General features: G+C 30.9%; 2 protein-coding genes across 2 annotated transcripts in view; both read right to left on the minus strand.

Annotated features, from left to right (window-relative positions):
• Positions 1-2,958, minus strand: part of LOC134230720 (reelin-like) — a gene marked incomplete at its 3' end in the record, with an annotated part of 30,543 nt that extends 27,585 nt beyond the window's left edge. The window contains exons 1-7 of the mRNA XM_062712560.1: positions 2,774-2,958; positions 1,467-1,695; positions 1,246-1,316; positions 929-1,034; positions 387-483; positions 243-294; positions 2-101 (exon numbers count right to left, since the gene is read on the minus strand). Coding sequence (XP_062568544.1) covers positions 2-101; positions 243-294; positions 387-483; positions 929-1,034; positions 1,246-1,316; positions 1,467-1,695; positions 2,774-2,945 — 827 coding nt within the window. The remainder of the gene's footprint in view (position 1; positions 102-242; positions 295-386; positions 484-928; positions 1,035-1,245; positions 1,317-1,466; positions 1,696-2,773) is intronic.
• Positions 2,959-5,741: 2,783 nt separating this feature from the next.
• On the minus strand, positions 5,742-17,854 carry LOC134230719 (origin recognition complex subunit 5-like). Its single transcript, XM_062712559.1, has 14 exons — positions 17,659-17,854; positions 17,033-17,125; positions 16,404-16,601; positions 15,672-15,746; positions 15,300-15,411; positions 11,980-12,110; positions 11,388-11,436; positions 11,003-11,093; positions 10,426-10,484; positions 9,942-10,054; positions 8,736-8,783; positions 8,075-8,185; positions 7,479-7,591; positions 5,742-6,144 (listed from the first exon to the last, which is right to left on the minus strand). Exons 1-14 carry the CDS (start codon positions 17,764-17,766, stop codon positions 6,099-6,101), a joined length of 1,347 nt encoding a protein of 448 aa, XP_062568543.1. The 5' UTR covers positions 17,767-17,854; the 3' UTR covers positions 5,742-6,098.
• Between the last annotated feature and the right edge of the window lie 614 nt (positions 17,855-18,468).

Below are 18,468 nucleotides of genomic sequence, written 5' to 3' on the forward strand. Positions count from 1 at the left end.
CCTTAGAGAATCTATTGTGGTCCATATTGTACAATTCTGTAGTCCATAAGATACTGTGATATTAAAATCTGTTGTTCCCGAAACTTGACATCTTCCTGTCGCTATTCAGAAAACAAAAAATCACTTTGATAACTTGCTTTTTTCTCCCAAAAAAATAATGGAGGGTAACTTATAAGTTTGTATTATTTTCTTTAAGTATATTCGACACGTGCAAAAATAATTTGGACAAAGAGCTGACTTACATAAAGCAAACTGTATGACAGCAGCTGAAGTTGTATTCATTGGTACCGTCACCTACAGAAAATAACAAAGTGTCAATAGAATTACAATTGTACACCTGTGTGTCAAATTTAGCTATTCATGTATCATATAATAAAAAAAATCACCAGTTTCCTTTCACCATAACGTTGGCACAGCCAACTAGAATCTCCATACAATATGTGACCACAATCTCGACTAATATTAACTCCCAGTGTCTCCCGCCTAAAACAGGAAAGAAATCAGATAAGTTAATACTGTGAAATCACATATTTTCTTAAGGGTTTAATTTTCGTTGCTTTCGTCGCAAGAAGAGACCCACAAATTTATGTTCACTACAAAATGCAAAATTTAACATACATTTCTATTCCACATTAATCCACAATACTTCACCCACGAAATCAAATCCCAACGAAACAAAACTTTTTCCTCAAACCACAAAAATTTGACCCCACGAAAATAAGTGATTTTACAGTATATTACTGTAGTCATAATATTTTTTAAAAATATTTTTACCTTATACCACAAATTTAACATCATAATATTATATTCACATTTACCTTGCACCACTAATTTACACAAGAACATAACAGATACACACAACCTCAAAGCATTTGGTTAAATGGTTTTAACCTTTAAAACAATTACTATATCCAACAAATATATATACCAAATAAGCATGTTGACATCTGGCGATGAATCAAAATCATCCCTTAATATGACGCCATTTCCATGAAGTACGGCAAGTTCTGGTCTAAGGGGAGAGGTTGTTGGAGCTTAAAATGAAAGTATTATACTACAGTATTTATATTTCTTCAACCGACTGAGTGTGACTTCCTATTGAAGCTTTCTAATTTCATTATATAATTGGTAAATAAATACAGTATTTAAATAAACACATCTATTCCTTTCCAATATAAAACTTTGATGATTTTTTTTAACAAAAATATTTTTAATTTATTTTTTTTTCTTAAAAGAAAATCTTACCTCCTTTCTCACACATCTGCATTACTGTTGTGTCTTTAAACAATAATTGTGAATGTAGTGTTCCGGTAGCCCTGAATTTAAACCAATTGAATAATGTATTTTATTTGACATTTCTACATCATAGGGGTTTATTTAAAATCTAAAACCTCATATGAGGAAAATCTTCATATATGGGTTTTTCGTTTATAGTGAGAATTTTGATATCATGATATTGGTCTTACAGAAAACTAACGCATCCTGTTCCGCTAGGAGGGGCCATCCACATAAATGACAGCTGTTGCTGTGGTTCTCGGGTTATGTGGGAATGAACGATTGAACACATTAAATTGTTTCCAGATCCAGTATTCCCTAGGAAACCAAGTCCTTGCATCCTAGCTTTGGCTTCTGATGTAAGTGTGTAAAGCCCCGTAAGGAAAAATCCGTCAAAATTCACCGTTGATCTGATAGTTACTGTGCATTAAAAATTAAGATTATTTTTCGTTAAAAAATTTAAAGAGATCTGTAAGCTTGGACAGTCGCCTGAGTACCTCAATACATGTATTATTAACATTTTAAGAATTCACAACATAATAATGATGAAAAATATTTATCTGTGCAAGTGGAAGAGAAAAAATAACTGTTATACTATTGGCCTATCTTGTTTTTCGAAAAAACATTTTATATAAAAACATATCCGGGAAGTATTTTATCACATTTTTATTTATTTCTTTTTTACGTCATGATTGCCAGTAAAAGCTATAAAAGCACTTTACAAAATATTAAATACAAAATATATATATACATCGTATATTTAATTAATATATATATATATGTAATGACTAATCAATTACAGTATGACAGTGATTAATCATTATATGTTAAAACAAAGCTTTCTTTCATAAAAATAAATAATATGAATTTTTCAACATGATAATAAGCCGTTTCTAGCACCACAATCCTTGATTCAGTTGCCATGAACAAGACATCAACAGATCTGCAATTAAACCAGACGCTTGCTCTGCATAACGATGAACTTAGTATGTCAGCTAAATACAAAGGGGAAAAGATAAAGATTTTCAAAGAATAAATGCAAAAGCACCAGAACAAGAATACAAAAAATTCACGATTTTTGGAAGGGGCGTCCTTGCTCATTAAAAATGGACTGAGCTTGTCTGCTGAAAATCGAGGAGCAAAAAAAATGTCCAGGTATATTTCTGGTCTTTACTTTATGTATTTATTTATAGGTTATATTGCAAGTCATGGACTATGTATCTGATAAACCCTTGATAAATTGTTTTAAGTACCAGACTATTTTGTTGATTCCTGATCATCTAACTTTTTTGTTTTAGGACAACAAATACTCAGCTCACAGTATTTGATTTTAAAATAAAATTCTACATATTCAATTGCCATCCTTTACTAGACTGCATCATATATGTACTCAATTACTGTAAACAGTTCTTGTGCCTACTACTTCAGTAGCATTTCTTTACAGAGAAATGCACTCATGTATTTCGTTGAAATGGTTTTTGCATACTGAAGTACTCACCATTATAAAGTTTTCCAGGAATGTACAAATCTGGGTTACCCTCTATAGATACACTAAGGGCCACTTCTCCTTTTTCTACTCCTAATTCGTTTACGTTACCATGGTAATTACACATGAAGAAGAACGGCGCAACATATGGTTGATAGGAAGCAGTGACATCAAAAGTCAACATCAATAAAAACAATCTAAAATTCAAATGCACAACAGTTTGTCGGTATATCATTATATATATAAGCATATATGTTTATTTTTTTTCAATAATTTTTAATATGAAGAAGACGAAAAGCATACGTCATCAGAAGAAAAAGGATGTTTTTAAAATATATTTACAAATTCGGTTTGAAAGTTGTTACATTCAAATAACCAAAGGTGAGTTCGATACACCCTATCTATACTACTGTTCCTATCCTTCATAAAAACCTATACAAAGATACACAGCTGACTCCACCATACGCTCTAACAAACCCCATCTTTACTCTTCAAAATGGTTTCACGTGTTTTGATGTTACTTTTGTTGAGATGAAATTTCTCCTTTAGGGTAGTGAATAATTTTAAGGTGTAAAGATGGGGTTTTGTTAGAGCGTATGGTGGACCCTGCTGTTTATCTTTGTATAGGTTTTATGACGTTTAGGAATAGTAGTATACATAGGGTAGACCGAACTCACCTTTGGTTATTTGATTGTTGTAACTTTCAAACCCAATTCGTAAATTATATTTTTAAAACACCCTTTTTCTTTTGATGACGGTTGCAGGGAATGCTCGTCATCCATGGCGCCTTATCCAACCTCTGATGATTAAGAGGACAGTGTTTGTTTTGCTCCTGATTTGTATTCTATATTGGACTTCTGAGCTTCAATAAAATATATGGAGATAACGAAAAATATTCAAGTTCAAAAGTCCATAAACGAAACAAAATAGGAGCAGAGCAAACATGGACCTTCAAAAACATCAGAGGTGGGATCAAGTGCCATGGCGGAGTGACCATCCCCTGCCGACCGGTCACACCCGCCGTTTGTTCTTGTCATGATCGGAACGGAAAAATCCATCAATTCAGTGTTTAAATAAAGAACTAAAATTTAGTTTGAAAAACGTCAATCAGCATTTGACTCAATGATAAATTGTATTTGCTGACAAGGCCATTGTATCGACCATAGAACTTACGAAATGATGACTTTAAACGGGACTGCCGATATACTTGTTCATTATCTCCATAAATTTCACACGAAGTAGACTCATTAAATCAAGGAAAAGTGTTTCCTTAATAAGAGTAGAACTAGGAGATTTTCATATCTTGTGATTCGTTACCAATATCAAACTTAACTTGAACTTGTTACCAATATCACACTTATTCTATACACACGTACTCCGAAATTGAAATTAAAAGGATGTTGGAAGGACTCCTTGAAGTTGTTTAACATTGTCTTTAGAGACCAGGTATTGCAACAAACTATCCTTAAATTTTATTAAACAATAAAATGCTTTCTTTGTTTGTTATTACTGGAATGAACGGAAGCAGTTGTTGCAGAAAAAATACATAACCCGCGTAAGCGGGTTATGTAAATTTTTTCTGCAAAAGCTGCGACCGTTCATTCCAGTAATAACAAACAAAGAAAGACATTTTATTGTTTATATTTATATCTGTATACATTATCATTTTAAGTAGGATTAAAAATATTAATTATTGTGTTAATGATGCGAACGTATTTGTACGTTTCATTGATGGAACGGCCACTGATCAAGAAATCTGTACAGGTGATATGCCTAATGTAGTTCATGCAGTGATGAACGCAATGGGTTTTCTTAAGAAATAAAGAAGAAAATATTCAGTGGATGTAAATATATACCTATGAAGCTTGATTTACTTTAAAAGGTCTACATGAGAGGAGGAAACACTTGTTGTGGCATTTGTCAGCTTACTATATCCAGCTGAACTCGGAATGAAAGACACAATAGAGTCTGCCTCATCTGTTTCATATTTGGATGTTTTACCGACTAAAGACGGTTGGGGTCAACCAACAACTACATTGTATGACAAACGAGGATGACTTTAGCTTTTCCATCGTCAACTCTTTAAACAAGACAGAATGACAACAAGATGTTGCTGTTAGACAGATTTCAATAACCTCCTTTAAAGTCAACATTTCATGAATTCTACAGTCATTACACATGTAATTACCTCGATACCAAATATAATCTATCACTGGATCGTGACTGATTTGTTTTATACCAATTGTTTTATACTGATTTTTACTACAGAATGGTCTGTCTACCTTAACAATACAAAGGGCTTCCAGTGGATGTGACCCCTCGACAAGGGATGCTTTCTCCTCCAATGCATCTTAATGCATTTATGCTATGTTCACAGATTAGTTTTTAAAAGCTCGATCAATGGTCATTATCTTTAAAAATGTCATTAGAAGCTTTCAAGAGAAAAGATCCAGCATTTCTTACCTACACAATAGGAACATACAGTGTTTTGTTTCCTCTAATTCCTAGTGATGGGGAGATTTATTGATGGTAACTGATCTATATTACGCAGATTTAAAACCTCAACGTAACTAAAATGATTCTGAACATACCTGAAAATGATTGTCTCCATTAGTATGTAAGAATCATGTCCCATTTTTTGTCTTTCTCAATATACTCCAGCTGGTGACTGCCAAACAAACTACTCTGCTAATTATACGTTACTTCAATTATATTTCATAATCTTTTTTTACGCCAATCGTCACAACTTTTACAAGTGTGGCACTCGAAATTTCAGTGCAAATTGGTGATATGGTAACTGTTTGTACTTTATAGAAACATGTTCTATTTGATTTCTTTCAGTTACGTAAATCCCTTCTTTTCTTCTGAAAGATAAAGCAAAAGCGCAGAAAATACTGAAAAAATAATGCGTAAATTTTTATTTTCATAAGTGCATTTAAATGTAGAGCATTTATTTCTATCACATGGTTTGATATTTACTTCATGGTGTCAAAATTTTTAAAATATTTATGCCTTACATAGGCTGAGTCATTTCAATAAACAACTCAAGATTTTTCACTTGTTTGTTCTCCTAGACATAAACATTATATTCATTTTCTTGAGAGTCGACTCGAGCTGTCACACTTCAAAAACTTCACAGCTCAAGATTCATAAGAATATTTGTTTGGTTGTTTTTATTCCTAAAAGAGACACACATTCAAATCCTTAATGAACTGTCTACTTCACATTGTCACAGGACTCATTAGGTTACTGAACACAGGGTTTGTCCTTCTGTCTGATTTGTTTATTGATGTAAGCTGTTTGCATTGTTACTGCACTGAATTGTCACATGAATTCATCAAACAAAGTCATAGAGATATCGTAAAACATCGAAATTCACAGTCCTGAAAGAAAATAATGATGCAAATGAGAAGCTAAATGTAATTCAAAATACAGATAACTTTAGTACAAATATATCTTTGTATCTTTCTCAAAAGGTTTTCTTCATTGATTTTACAGTTCTGTTTTTATTCTCTTCTAGTGCTGAATCATGCCAAAAGGGTAATCTGGATTAAAAAATGCATCCACACTTTGAAGAGGTAATTCTCCACTAAATTTGTTCAATTTTACTCACGATGAAGCATATGGGTCTTATCAACAAGAATAAAACTCAGTCTTACAATTTGAAGAGAGTATAGATTAAATTTAACAAGATATTAGGATCATCTATACTTTTAATGAAATTTTGAAACCAACAAATCCAGCAAAAAATATTCCAAGTTTAAATAATACATTACACTTAATGCACTTTGAAAGCTATCCTGTAGTTTCATGCTTTATGAAGCAATGAAATAAAATGCAAATTTAATGCTTTTGATATATGTACCCAAATCAAAATATATATTGTATCAAAGTTTTTTTTCCATACTTCTTGCTTTCAAAGTACATTAACCAAATTAATCGAAAGCTTCAAACCCCTAAACACACAATTTATTCCATATATCAATCAGACACTCTTTAGAAACTTCATGATTTTGAAGCACCTCTCCAATTACAGTCTTACTTTATTTAATAATTTCCGTCTTGTCAAAGTATTTTCTAGGTTAATAGTGCCACCTAAGTAGGTCAACAAGCAAGTACTTCATAATGTCTCTGGTCCAGAGTAGTACTTTTAAAAAGAGTTTACATCTACTAAATGTTTGATCTTTTTTCCTGATAAGTTTTTCAGCATGTGACATTATATCAAAGAGAATCATAATTGGCACCATTCCGGACAACAATAAGGATAGCCTTATGTTTTTCACATCCTTATTTGTAATTGATACAATTTCAAATTAATAAAAATTGGATATATTTATGAATAACTTTAGTTATAAACATTTATTTGCAAATTGAAAAAAGTTTAAAAATTGCATCTAAAGAACTCAAATCTTCTGGGCACATGGTGGTTAATTTTAGATAATTTTCATCACACGAGAAGGTTAACTTGGAAAATTATTAAGTTAAAAAGTCATTATAAAATTGCTGCATTTCTTATCGTTGATTTATTTTCAAGAAAAGATTACTAGCCCATGGATAAGGTTTACTCTGCTTCAAATAAAAACCCTTGTACTGTAATTTAATCCCACAGTGCCATCTGGTTTATGGGGCACAGAGTAAACCAAATATCCCTTGACTACTGTGAGAAATAATAATTTATAAGAAATGAACTACTCACTGGTACTATCTCTATACTCACCTGGCTACAGATTTAATGAACTCCAAGGAGACCAGACACTTATATTTAGGTACATCTATCTGGTCATCTCCAGCCACCTGAGCCAGCAAGTGAACGGACACTAAAGATGTAATCTACAAGGAAATTAGAAGCTGTCTAATATAAATTAAAATTTATTTATATATATTACATATGCAGAGTAGAGACCATAACATAACTGCATGAAGTTTTAGGAATTACTAGTTGTCATTTCTTGTTTCAAATTGTTCCATTACACATAATTATATTTTAAAATACTTGATTTTACAAGATAACTTGAATTAGTCTTTTTAATTAAAATGCAAGTTAAAATGGAATTTTTCATACTTTTAAAATAAATTTCAAAAGCTTTATTTTACTTGACATTAATATATTTTATTTATAAGTCTTTTATATTGAATTTTTTGTAAAAGTTGATTACTAGTTTCTTAACTGAACAAAGTAAATCACATTATTTCTAAGATAATTTTTTCTTTGTAATAATCTTCAAATATATTATATAAGTTCCCAAAATATTCAAATCAAGTGTTGGCTTTTTTTTTATTACTATACTGGAATTTGCATGTTTACTCTCCTACCTGCATAAAGATGTTTGCTGTGGGTGCAACCTTTCCCTCTACAATAGCATAAAACACGGCCATCAATCTGTCCATTGGAAATGGCTTAGGACCCAACATATGGTTATTTGTCTGAAATCGGCAAAAATTCAACTCACTTCTTTCAACAGTTTCTTTTTCCAAAAATATTCATTTTCAATAATTCCTTTAAAAGAACATCAATTTATACTGGTTTCAAAAGTAAGAATCTTCCAAACTATTTTTTTCATTAATTTTTCGGTCCTTTCAATTAAATCTAACAACTAATATTCAAATTGAAATTTACCTTTATGAATGTATCCTTACATTTTCTATACAAACTTCAGGACTTACTGTCGACCTTTCTTTCCCTATCTTATTTATATACTGAGTAACTAGTAAATTAATTTTGGGTGGAGTAATAAACTAAATAGATCAGACAAAACCACTCAAAGATTAAGGACAATTTTGTAGAGCTGACTTCATTTAAATTGGATTGCATACTTAGCTAATGCTACTGTTTCTGCTAGCTCCTGTAAAGATCTTAACATTTGTACTGTATGCTTTCAAATGCAAGATTTAGAATAGTTAACATATGTCAATTATGATCAAGTATATTTTCAATGTCATAGCTTTTAAATGTTATATTTCCAGATTTACTTACTCTGTCTTGTTTCTTGATGACTTTAGATTTCTTTTGTTTGTCTGAATGCTAAAATTATAATAAAATCATTATATTAATCAGAAATTGTCTACAAACGTTTTGCACTCTCAATTTATCTCTTCAATAATCCCCTACTATTCTTTTCATTCATTCTTTCAATAATATAATATAATAAATGCTAACATTATATAGATTTTAAATAAATTTAAAAGAATTCGAAAATTGATTGTATAATAAGCATTTGTGCTCTTGTTAACCAAAAAATAATTTTTTTAAAAAAATTACAACATACTACACTGTACTAAGAATATATAAATATACATGTAGCTATGACGTAAGCATTTTGCCCTTACATACAAACAATCCTAATTAAATCTGCAAGTTAAGATCAATATAAAAACACTGAACATCATGTACATAAAATCTTTGTACTTGGGAGAAGTTTAAAAGCAATTAAAACTTTTGATTCTTCAAACACATGGCATTTTATGATTGAGACTTTTATTATTCCTGGCTAGAAATGAAAACTGACATTGTAGAGTCATGATTGACAAAGTTCAAGAAATTCGACCCCTTTTATCCTAATTTTCAATGGAGCATATTAAAACATCATCAGATAAAACGTGTATCTAATCTATTAACTAACTAAATAAACAAAGGTACTCAAAGATTACAAAGCTCATTTCAATGAATGAAGTAAGACAGACCAATCTGGTTCATATGTAAATCAGATCTTGCTCGAAAAATTTTAAAATATAACCAATTTTAAAATGTAACAAAGATTTAATGTGATTGAGGAAAGTCACACTAAACAAATGTTTTGGGAGTGTGCATCAATACATGTTGATGCGCCGTTTATGCAAGTTTGATCTGTGAATGATTCAATTTTTTTTTAGGAATGGACTTTCTTCAATTTCTTCAATTTCTGTCAAAAAAAGTTTATATTAATAAACTTCCGCCCCCATTAGAAAGTTTTTTATTGTTTAAATTGTGTGAATACAGGGCTTAAAAAATTTGATATGCATAGACTGTTTGGACTAAAATTAAAAGTGTTCTTTATCTTAAATGGATTAAATTCTGTCATTACAGTGATATTTATGCCAGAACTACCCTGATTCACTAAGAATGTGTCCTTTACATTTTTTTTTTCAATCATTAATGGTACAATACACAATAAAATTGTGTCTAAAGTACAAAGAAACAAACCTTGGAGAAGAACTTTTTGTCTGATTTAGCTGGATTGTAGGAGGCTAAATAGGCTGCTATAAGCAGATACTTGGAATAGTAAGGCAGTTCCACATGAGTCCTGGAGCTCAGCCCTGTCAAAAAAAAGTATTATAATTCTTTATTATCATTTTAAAAATAACACTCAGCCTTTCATGTACATAATGGCATACCAGTATTAAATGTACATAAATAACTTAAGTTCACTTAAAATTTCTCCAACATGAAAGAGTTAAACATAACAATCACTGAACATCTCAGAAAATCTAAATGCAATTCAAATCTGTAAATATATAAGTATAAAACACAGACTTTTAGAAATAAAGAGATGGGACTAGGCATTCATTTTGGTTCTAAAAGCGTATTTAGTTTTGAGAATGTTATAAGAACTAACGAAGTATTTAAATGCATCGTATATATTTTTTAAAAAATTAATTTTTACATGAGACCTAACATGTAAACAGACCTTGTTGAGTAATCATCTTTCCCATGTCAGATTCTTCTAACATTCTTTCCCACTGAGTGCTGAAAAATATGTAGAGTCATTATAATTCCATTATTATGCATATATGCAATCATTGAAATTCAGCGACAAAAAAAATGTAAAAATAACAGCTTTAATATTTATATAAATCTATACTACAAGTGTACCATTTTTATATTTAGATTTTCACAAATTTTTAAGTCTTAATTTTTTTTCAGAGATTTACTGGATATGTCTGAAACACTTGCTAATTTACTCCAGTTTATTTTCCTTTATAGCATATATTTAACATCATACTTCATTAACAAAGTTGAATTTGACAAATTCAAAATTCAACACACATTCACTTATCTCTGCAAACAAAATGGTTTCCAACAATTTTTCAACAAAGATTTCATTATGCACTATGTAAAAAATAATCAGTACCACAGATTTTATAGTGAATAGTTATTCAATCTCCACTGGTAAAAAACGTAAAAAAGCTACATAACGACATTAAAATTCTAGAATTTTATGAAGTCCTCCATGGACTACTATAAATACTGTATCTATAATTTACCTTGAAACTTCTCTGAGATACACAGTTTGTAGAGCTTTTTTCAAATGAGGTTCAAAATTTTTCCACAATTTACGACTGTCATTCTCGGAAGCTGAAGTTAAACAAAGATTTTCAATAAATCATGATCAATGAGAAATGGTACTGGTAATTAACCCATTATGTGTACCTTATAAAATATATACTGCTTAGAGAAATCTTCTAAATTGATACACTAAAAACTATACATAAAAACATGCATAAAACAAAGTTATACAGGTTTACTGTATTATTATTTACATGGACTTGCTTGATACAGGGTACCCCAAAAGTGTTTTGAAAATGCTTCCTTGAATACAAAAGTGAAATAAAAGTTTATCCCTGAAAATATTTTTAAATTTTCACCTACCTTCTCCATTTTTTATTGGCTCAATGTACTTCTTAAAATTAATGGCAGCCTATAAAACAAAATATGCTTGATGGACCAGTATAAAAATTTCAAATAAAAAATGAATTTATACATGCTGCTGCCCCAAAGTCAATTTTGGTCAATTTTAACCAAACTTTTGAACAGAGTTGTGGAAACTTTTTCAGATAGCTTATCATTTGGACTGGCAAAAAGACAAAGTAAGCCAGTCCAAATGGATTTTAAGAGTTTTTTGGGGGGGCTGTGACAATGCTAATTCAGCATGGAAAGTGTAATTTTTTGGAAACTTAATATTTATGCATTTGGGAATTTATAATTATGTAAAAAAAAAAATGTGCCTTAAAAAATTGATGAAATTCTGTCAATCCATAATAAAGATCGATAAAAAAGTCTGAAGAACTAGATTTACAGTTTGCCTTTATCTGTTGTGTAAAGAAAAAGTATTGTGAAATTGCATATACCGGTAAGATACATTAATTTGACTGGGAAGTGAGACCTAACCTGGCACTTCTAATCAGGGGTATAATCCAAATTAATGCTTAAAGATGCCAAGTAATAAAGAACCTGTACATACCAAATGCTGAAGTTCTGTGAGATTGCGACAAACTATGTGGAAAACACTGAGCACAAGACTGAGATACATCTGATAAAAGTCAGCAGAAAACTCAGAGTGGGCAGATCTCATTAAGATTCTCAGCAACTCATCTGTAAAAGAGAAGTTTACAGGAATTAGACAAGCAAACCTACATTGTATGTATATACAATGTACTTAATATTTTACTTGTTCAGACAAATATATAAATAACTAGATACGATCTCGTTGCGAGCAACGAGAGGTCTTCCGTCCGTTTTAGGAAAAGAAACCCACATAAAATCAAGCTGAAAAGAGATTCAAAATTTTGGTCACAAGAAGGATTGAAACCATGTCGCCAACGTGAATGCGCTTTTTTTTTTTTTTATTTCATATCCCCAACGCGCTAACCATTAAGCTATTGGGAGTACTGCTCTAAATATACTTGTGTATACCACGGTACTTTTGCAACAGTTCACCTGTCTAAGAATTATAAAATCATTCATAATTTCGCGCCAAACGCCACGAGTAAATATTCGCGCCTTTTCTTTGGACTGATCTATTAGATAGGTATGATAGCATCAATTAAATTTTAAAAATAAAACATTCTTAGCGCCTTTATTTCATTTTGACGTTAAGAAAGTATATGTAACACATTAAACACATTATATATCGTATCTAGCCCAGTTACACTAAAGCAGTGAAACGGAAATTAAGTTTTAAGATTGACACTCAATTGCAACGTACTACTGTAACGTGTCGGATCTGAGCGGTCAGTAGGTCCGTGCTCGGATTACCGAGTTTTACTGGGGATATGATTGAATGCAATATATACAGATAATAATATGACACCTGCCTGGTGTCTTTAAATCAAATGACCTAAGTGCTTTGTATAATTATATATCTTCAGTTAATACCGGCACCTGCCTGGTGCCATATGATAATTGCCTCACTATACTCGTAAAACTGACTATATAAGTCAACATCTATCTGCCTGGTGCCTCTTGATTTAGCCTTTAACATCTGCCTGGTGTATAACTGCTTACCAAGTTGCCTATATAACTCTAGCCAAGTGGCTACAATATACTTACACAGTATGATTTAACTTTGTAAGAGCTTCTCTGTCCTAATGACAAACCTATAGCTAATGTCAGACAGCTACATTTTAACTAGTCACTGACTACGGCAACTTTGCACATTTCTATTTGATCGATAAACCAATTGGTTTCTGTACCACAGTGAAGACACAAGCCAGTTGACTGTACTGCCCCCGTGTACCTCAACTTAATCAATGATCATAAGTTATCAGATATCATATTGATAAAATAAAACAGACTGTCTTTCTTTTGGCAACACCATTATTATTTTCTAACAGAACATCATTTATCAATAATACTTGTTTAATTCTTTAGTCAATTGACCAATTAATTACAATATTAACATTGATTATCTATTATAATATAAACAAGTAACGGGAGGTAACTCCTCCAACCATTTAATACTACGTGAGAGTCGAAGTAGTTTTTTACATTTCATGTATCCTTATGTCAGAATGGTTTAATCAAAAGTTCAGCTGCCTCCATAAACCCCTACTCGCGAAATGGCGGAGTTGACAGAGACAGCCGCCATTTTGGACCCGCTTCAGATTTTTGAATGCAAATATCTAGACTTTAGATTTATCAACATTCAAACAAATTAAATAGTAAGTATTATAAGGAGGGCTTCTATTACCATACCAAATAAAAATGAAAAATACTGAAAAACAAAAAAGTTAGAAAATACGATTTTTTAAAATTTGCATCTTGTAACGACCGGAAGTACTGACGACGCACGAAAATGCGATTCTGCAACCCACAAAGTCATGATCTATCATCTCCAATAAGTCTCCAGTTCATATCCTTAGCCATTTTCGATAAAAGTGCGCGACAAAATCGCATTTTAAGATCAGGAAATTGTCCATAACTTGGCACCAGAAGCGAATTTTCCAAATTACTCTTCGGATGTAACAACTTCATATAATGACGCATATTTTGTGAAAGTTTCATGAAAAACCACTGAATAGTTTTCGAGAAATCGCCTGCACAAAATTTTGTCAAAAAAAAGAATAATAATAAGAATAATAATAATAAGAAACAATAGAATCACTATAAGGTCTTCCGTGAAGACGGAAGACCTTAAATACAGTTTTTACAATGGGTGGCACTGTAGCTCTCCGGTCTGTCAATATATTTTTTTCGGAGAGCTACAGTTCTGCAGCTAGTCCAACACTATCTTTTGGAGGCAGTCTGACTGGACTAGTGCTTCCTTACTCTTACATGTAGTTATATATTGCAATTTTATGAGTCATACAAAAAATCAGAACCTTGCATATACATGTATTTGTATTCTTAAAGATAATTCCATTATGATAATTTATATTTAAAAAAAAATAAAATAAATAAATAAATAAATAAATAAATAATTCATTAATGACTATTATGTAAAAATAAGGTTTCACAAAAGTTTGGTACAACAGAAAATATAATATTTTACAAACACTGATCATAGCGTTATTACACAATGGCACTGACTAGTCCATGACCTACATGTATATTTGCATGGGCTTAATTTTGAATTCCAAATTGAAAATGCATTAAAGCCATTATACATGTAGTACAAGAATACATGACTCTACATTATTTTTATGAAAGCTTTATACTTGAAATGCCTACAACAAAATCTAATACTTAATAGTCATCAAAAAAAAAAATTGAAACTCCACACTACAAGACAAATGACATTCTTTTCAGACTACTTAAGATAAATATAATTTGAGAAACTTTGGAAAGAGACAATTTTTTGAGACAGTATCATAACAAATGTAATTTTCAAACATTGAGCTTAATTCCAGTGTTTCAAAGGATGTCCATGCACATCCGTTTTTTTTTAATCAATAAAGCAATATGAGCTGCATTTATGAAAATTTTATTATGCTGTTAAAATGTGTTATCACGATTAATTTGTATTTAACTTAAACCTTCTTGATCAATTAGATTAAAATAAAGTAGAAGAAAGACTTTCATATACAATCCAATATACAGTTTTATATAAGAAATCATTATTGTACAGGACGACAGTAATGTAATTTTGATTCAATGGAAGCTCATAAATAGTTCTTCCATCGCAAATATGGATAACAGGAGTTTATTAACATTTTCTTCTCTCATACAAGAGTTATTTACAATTTTGCAACAAAAAATTCTGACATCAAAGTTGCAGCTCATATTGCTTTAAATATCCTTATATGCATTGTACTGGTTAGTACATGATGTAGAGTAAGATACCTTTGTTGTAGTCAGGGAAATGTATTATGTAGGGCTCTGGAAAACCTGTTCCACTGAGAAACTTTTCCCACACAATCTCAGTTAGCAAAATCACACATACATTTCCATCAACCTGCAAAAACAAAGGACACATATTCAAGTCTTAGCTACTTATCTACTATATGATATCACTTATCTTTGCAAAATAAAAAATTTTCATATGCAGAGAAATTGTACAAGTTTTTTAATTTTCTTTTAGAGGTTTGTTTGGCAATCAAAAATTCAATGGCAATAATTTTCCATTGAGTACATGTACAATTATACTTATCATCTGAAGTACATGTATTATTGGTATTATTTATTGCATGCTTAGAAGGTTTCTAAGATATTTACTAGTTCTTGCAATCGTAGAAATGCTGGTAAAATGTTGGCATCCATTTCCCTCAACCGTTCAGCTTTATCTAAGACCTGAAATATCAATCATTATGTTGGGATGATTTCTAAACCTCGTGAAAACAACTCTTGCAATTTCTTTTAAAACTTAAAAAATAAAACTAGTTCAAATGCACTATTTTTGCAAAAGAATTATGAATTATAAACATGATTATTATTATTACCATGATTATATTACTGACTTTATGATACATGTATGATTGCTTTGGGTGTGTAAAGTGTATTTACAAATGATAACAATACTTGAATATTTTTTTTTCTAAGGCCACACCAATAAAATTTTTTGTTCATTGGACCCGTGCGCTCGTATTTAAACAAATCTATACAAATAATATTAATTTAAAATCCCCGCACCATGGGAATTCTGTGCCGTTTTCTGTTCCATTTCCGCTCTATTTATCGCACTTTTAATCTTCTTATTCTGCAAATCAGAAAAAATATAATTCTCCGCTCAAATTTCCGAGGAACAAGAAATTAAATTGGTGTGGCCTAAAATGAAAATTGAATGATAAAGAACCACTTTATATGTACAGTATTATTTTTATTCTATAGACCCTCAAAATTCTAAAAGCCACCAAAAAGTTTCAACATGGCCTAGAGCAGCAAGCATTTCTTAATGTATCATTCAGTTCTGAGCCTGTATTTGGTGTAAATTTACATATATATACTTACAAGGTACACAGTTTCATTATGTAGATCTAGACTCATGCATATTTGACGAAAGAGACAGACAAAGTCATTCATGTTTTCACACTTGATGGGTGTATCTGGTTTCTGGGAGCCTCTGTTTGTGTATAGACCATTCAGGACTGCTTCATACAGAAACCTGCTACTGTAGCATTCCACACAATTCACCAGCACATGGGGTAACTGTTAAATATTGAGAAAAATTCATGTAAGGTTAAACTTAGCCATATCAAACGAACTGAATCAAATTCATCTCTGAAAATAAGTCAAAGTAGTTTAGCTTCCTTTCACCAGAGGATACTTTACTGTAGAACCTTAAAAACTGAGAAGGTAAATTTTCAATGATTATTCCAGTTAATGAAGCTTGTAAGGAAGAAATGTTATAAATATGTTTTCAAATTGAATAAACATATGATAAAGAAAACTTTAGATGGAAATTTGTGATAAACTGCTAACCAGTAGTATTGAAAAATGTTGCTTTGATCACCAGCCAAAGGTAAAGCATTACAGTACACTGTACAAATTTTGTGCTAGCATTGAAAGTATTATATCAAGAAGCTGGGATAAAGAGAAAATTCTCAAAATTTTATTCCAGCTGATTTCTGTTTTATTACCATACAGGTCCTGAGAACTGAATTAACAACAGCAGATTTTCCTGTTGCTGTGTGTCCATAAATAAATAAAGCTGGGAGAGTCATGCTGCTCCTCTACAATGTAAAAAAAGTACATGTAAGACCAATTTATTTAACATTTGCTTTATTACAACCACATCAAATTTTAACCAAATGTCAATAAATCAAATATCAAGCTATCAAATAAAGAATGTTCCAATGCACAAAATTGACATACTTGCGGCATGCCCATATACTTGCTTTGTTGCGCAAGTCATTTAAGATTAAAATAACCCTAACAGCTGCATTGTCAACATATTACCCTTTTCAGATATTACACTTATTACGAAAAAGGTTTTTAAATACTGTATTCTATATTATTACACATTTGGGCAGTTGATTCTAACTTGTACAAACATAAAACTTATATTACATGTATAATATAGATAGAAAGACAAATGGCTTATCAATATAGCACTGTAGCAAATAAACATCCAAATCAACCAACAAAAATGCTATTCTGAATAGTTTATAATAAAGACATATAGCCAAATCTACATATAGTGCTGAACCTGGTACAATGTATCAGAGACGTACATGCAATCCCTGCAAATATTTAACAAATTTACCTCTCCAAATAACGATAACAATAACTTGATTTGCGACTCTCTACAAGGTAATGATTCTTTAAGTAATGAAATTTCACTGGTATCCGCTTCTTCTTTAAGGGATTCCATGTTTTTGTGAGTTGAATAAATCAATTTACTCCACAAACTGACAAAGACAAAATGAAAATCTCAACTCGGACTTCCCACCAAAACTCTGTTTGTGTTTGGTATTGTTGAGACAACGAGCCCGATGCAAATAAACGTGATTTTGCAATTTAAACATTGAATTTTATAGTCCGTCGACCATTATAATCATTCTTTCTTTTTTTCTAACTTATAAATTCTGAGGCGTTTAAAAACAATCGGTCTTCTCAAAGTTATAATAACAGAATAATTTCAGGGATAATTTTGAATTACATGTACATTATGTAGACTGATGTATCAATCCTAGAACATAAAACATAGATGTATAGGAACAACGTGCATTTTTATTGGTGAAACAAGTAAGAATTAAATCTCATATAAAAAAATTAATTCATAAAAAGAATTTTTTAAAAATGGTTAAAACTAAAAGCAGGGACCTATATAGGTCCCTGCGAAAAGGGATTCATGTACATACGATACTTGTTTCTGATATATTATTAATATTGAATTCATTTATCAAAGTAAGATCTTACTTATTTATTTATTTATTTATTTATTTATTTATTTATTTATTTATTTATTTATTTATTTATTTATTTATTTATTTATTCATTCATTCATTCATTAATTCATTTCTTGATAGAAGTATACATGGGTACATACTCAAAGGGTACATACTCAAGGCCC

This window comes from Saccostrea cucullata, unplaced genomic scaffold, assembly GCF_032062105.1.
Source record: "Saccostrea cucullata isolate Sc308-1 unplaced genomic scaffold, CSIRO_AGI_Scuc_v1 ctg13619, whole genome shotgun sequence".
NCBI classification, from domain to species: Eukaryota; Metazoa; Mollusca; class Bivalvia; order Ostreida; family Ostreidae; genus Saccostrea; species Saccostrea cuccullata.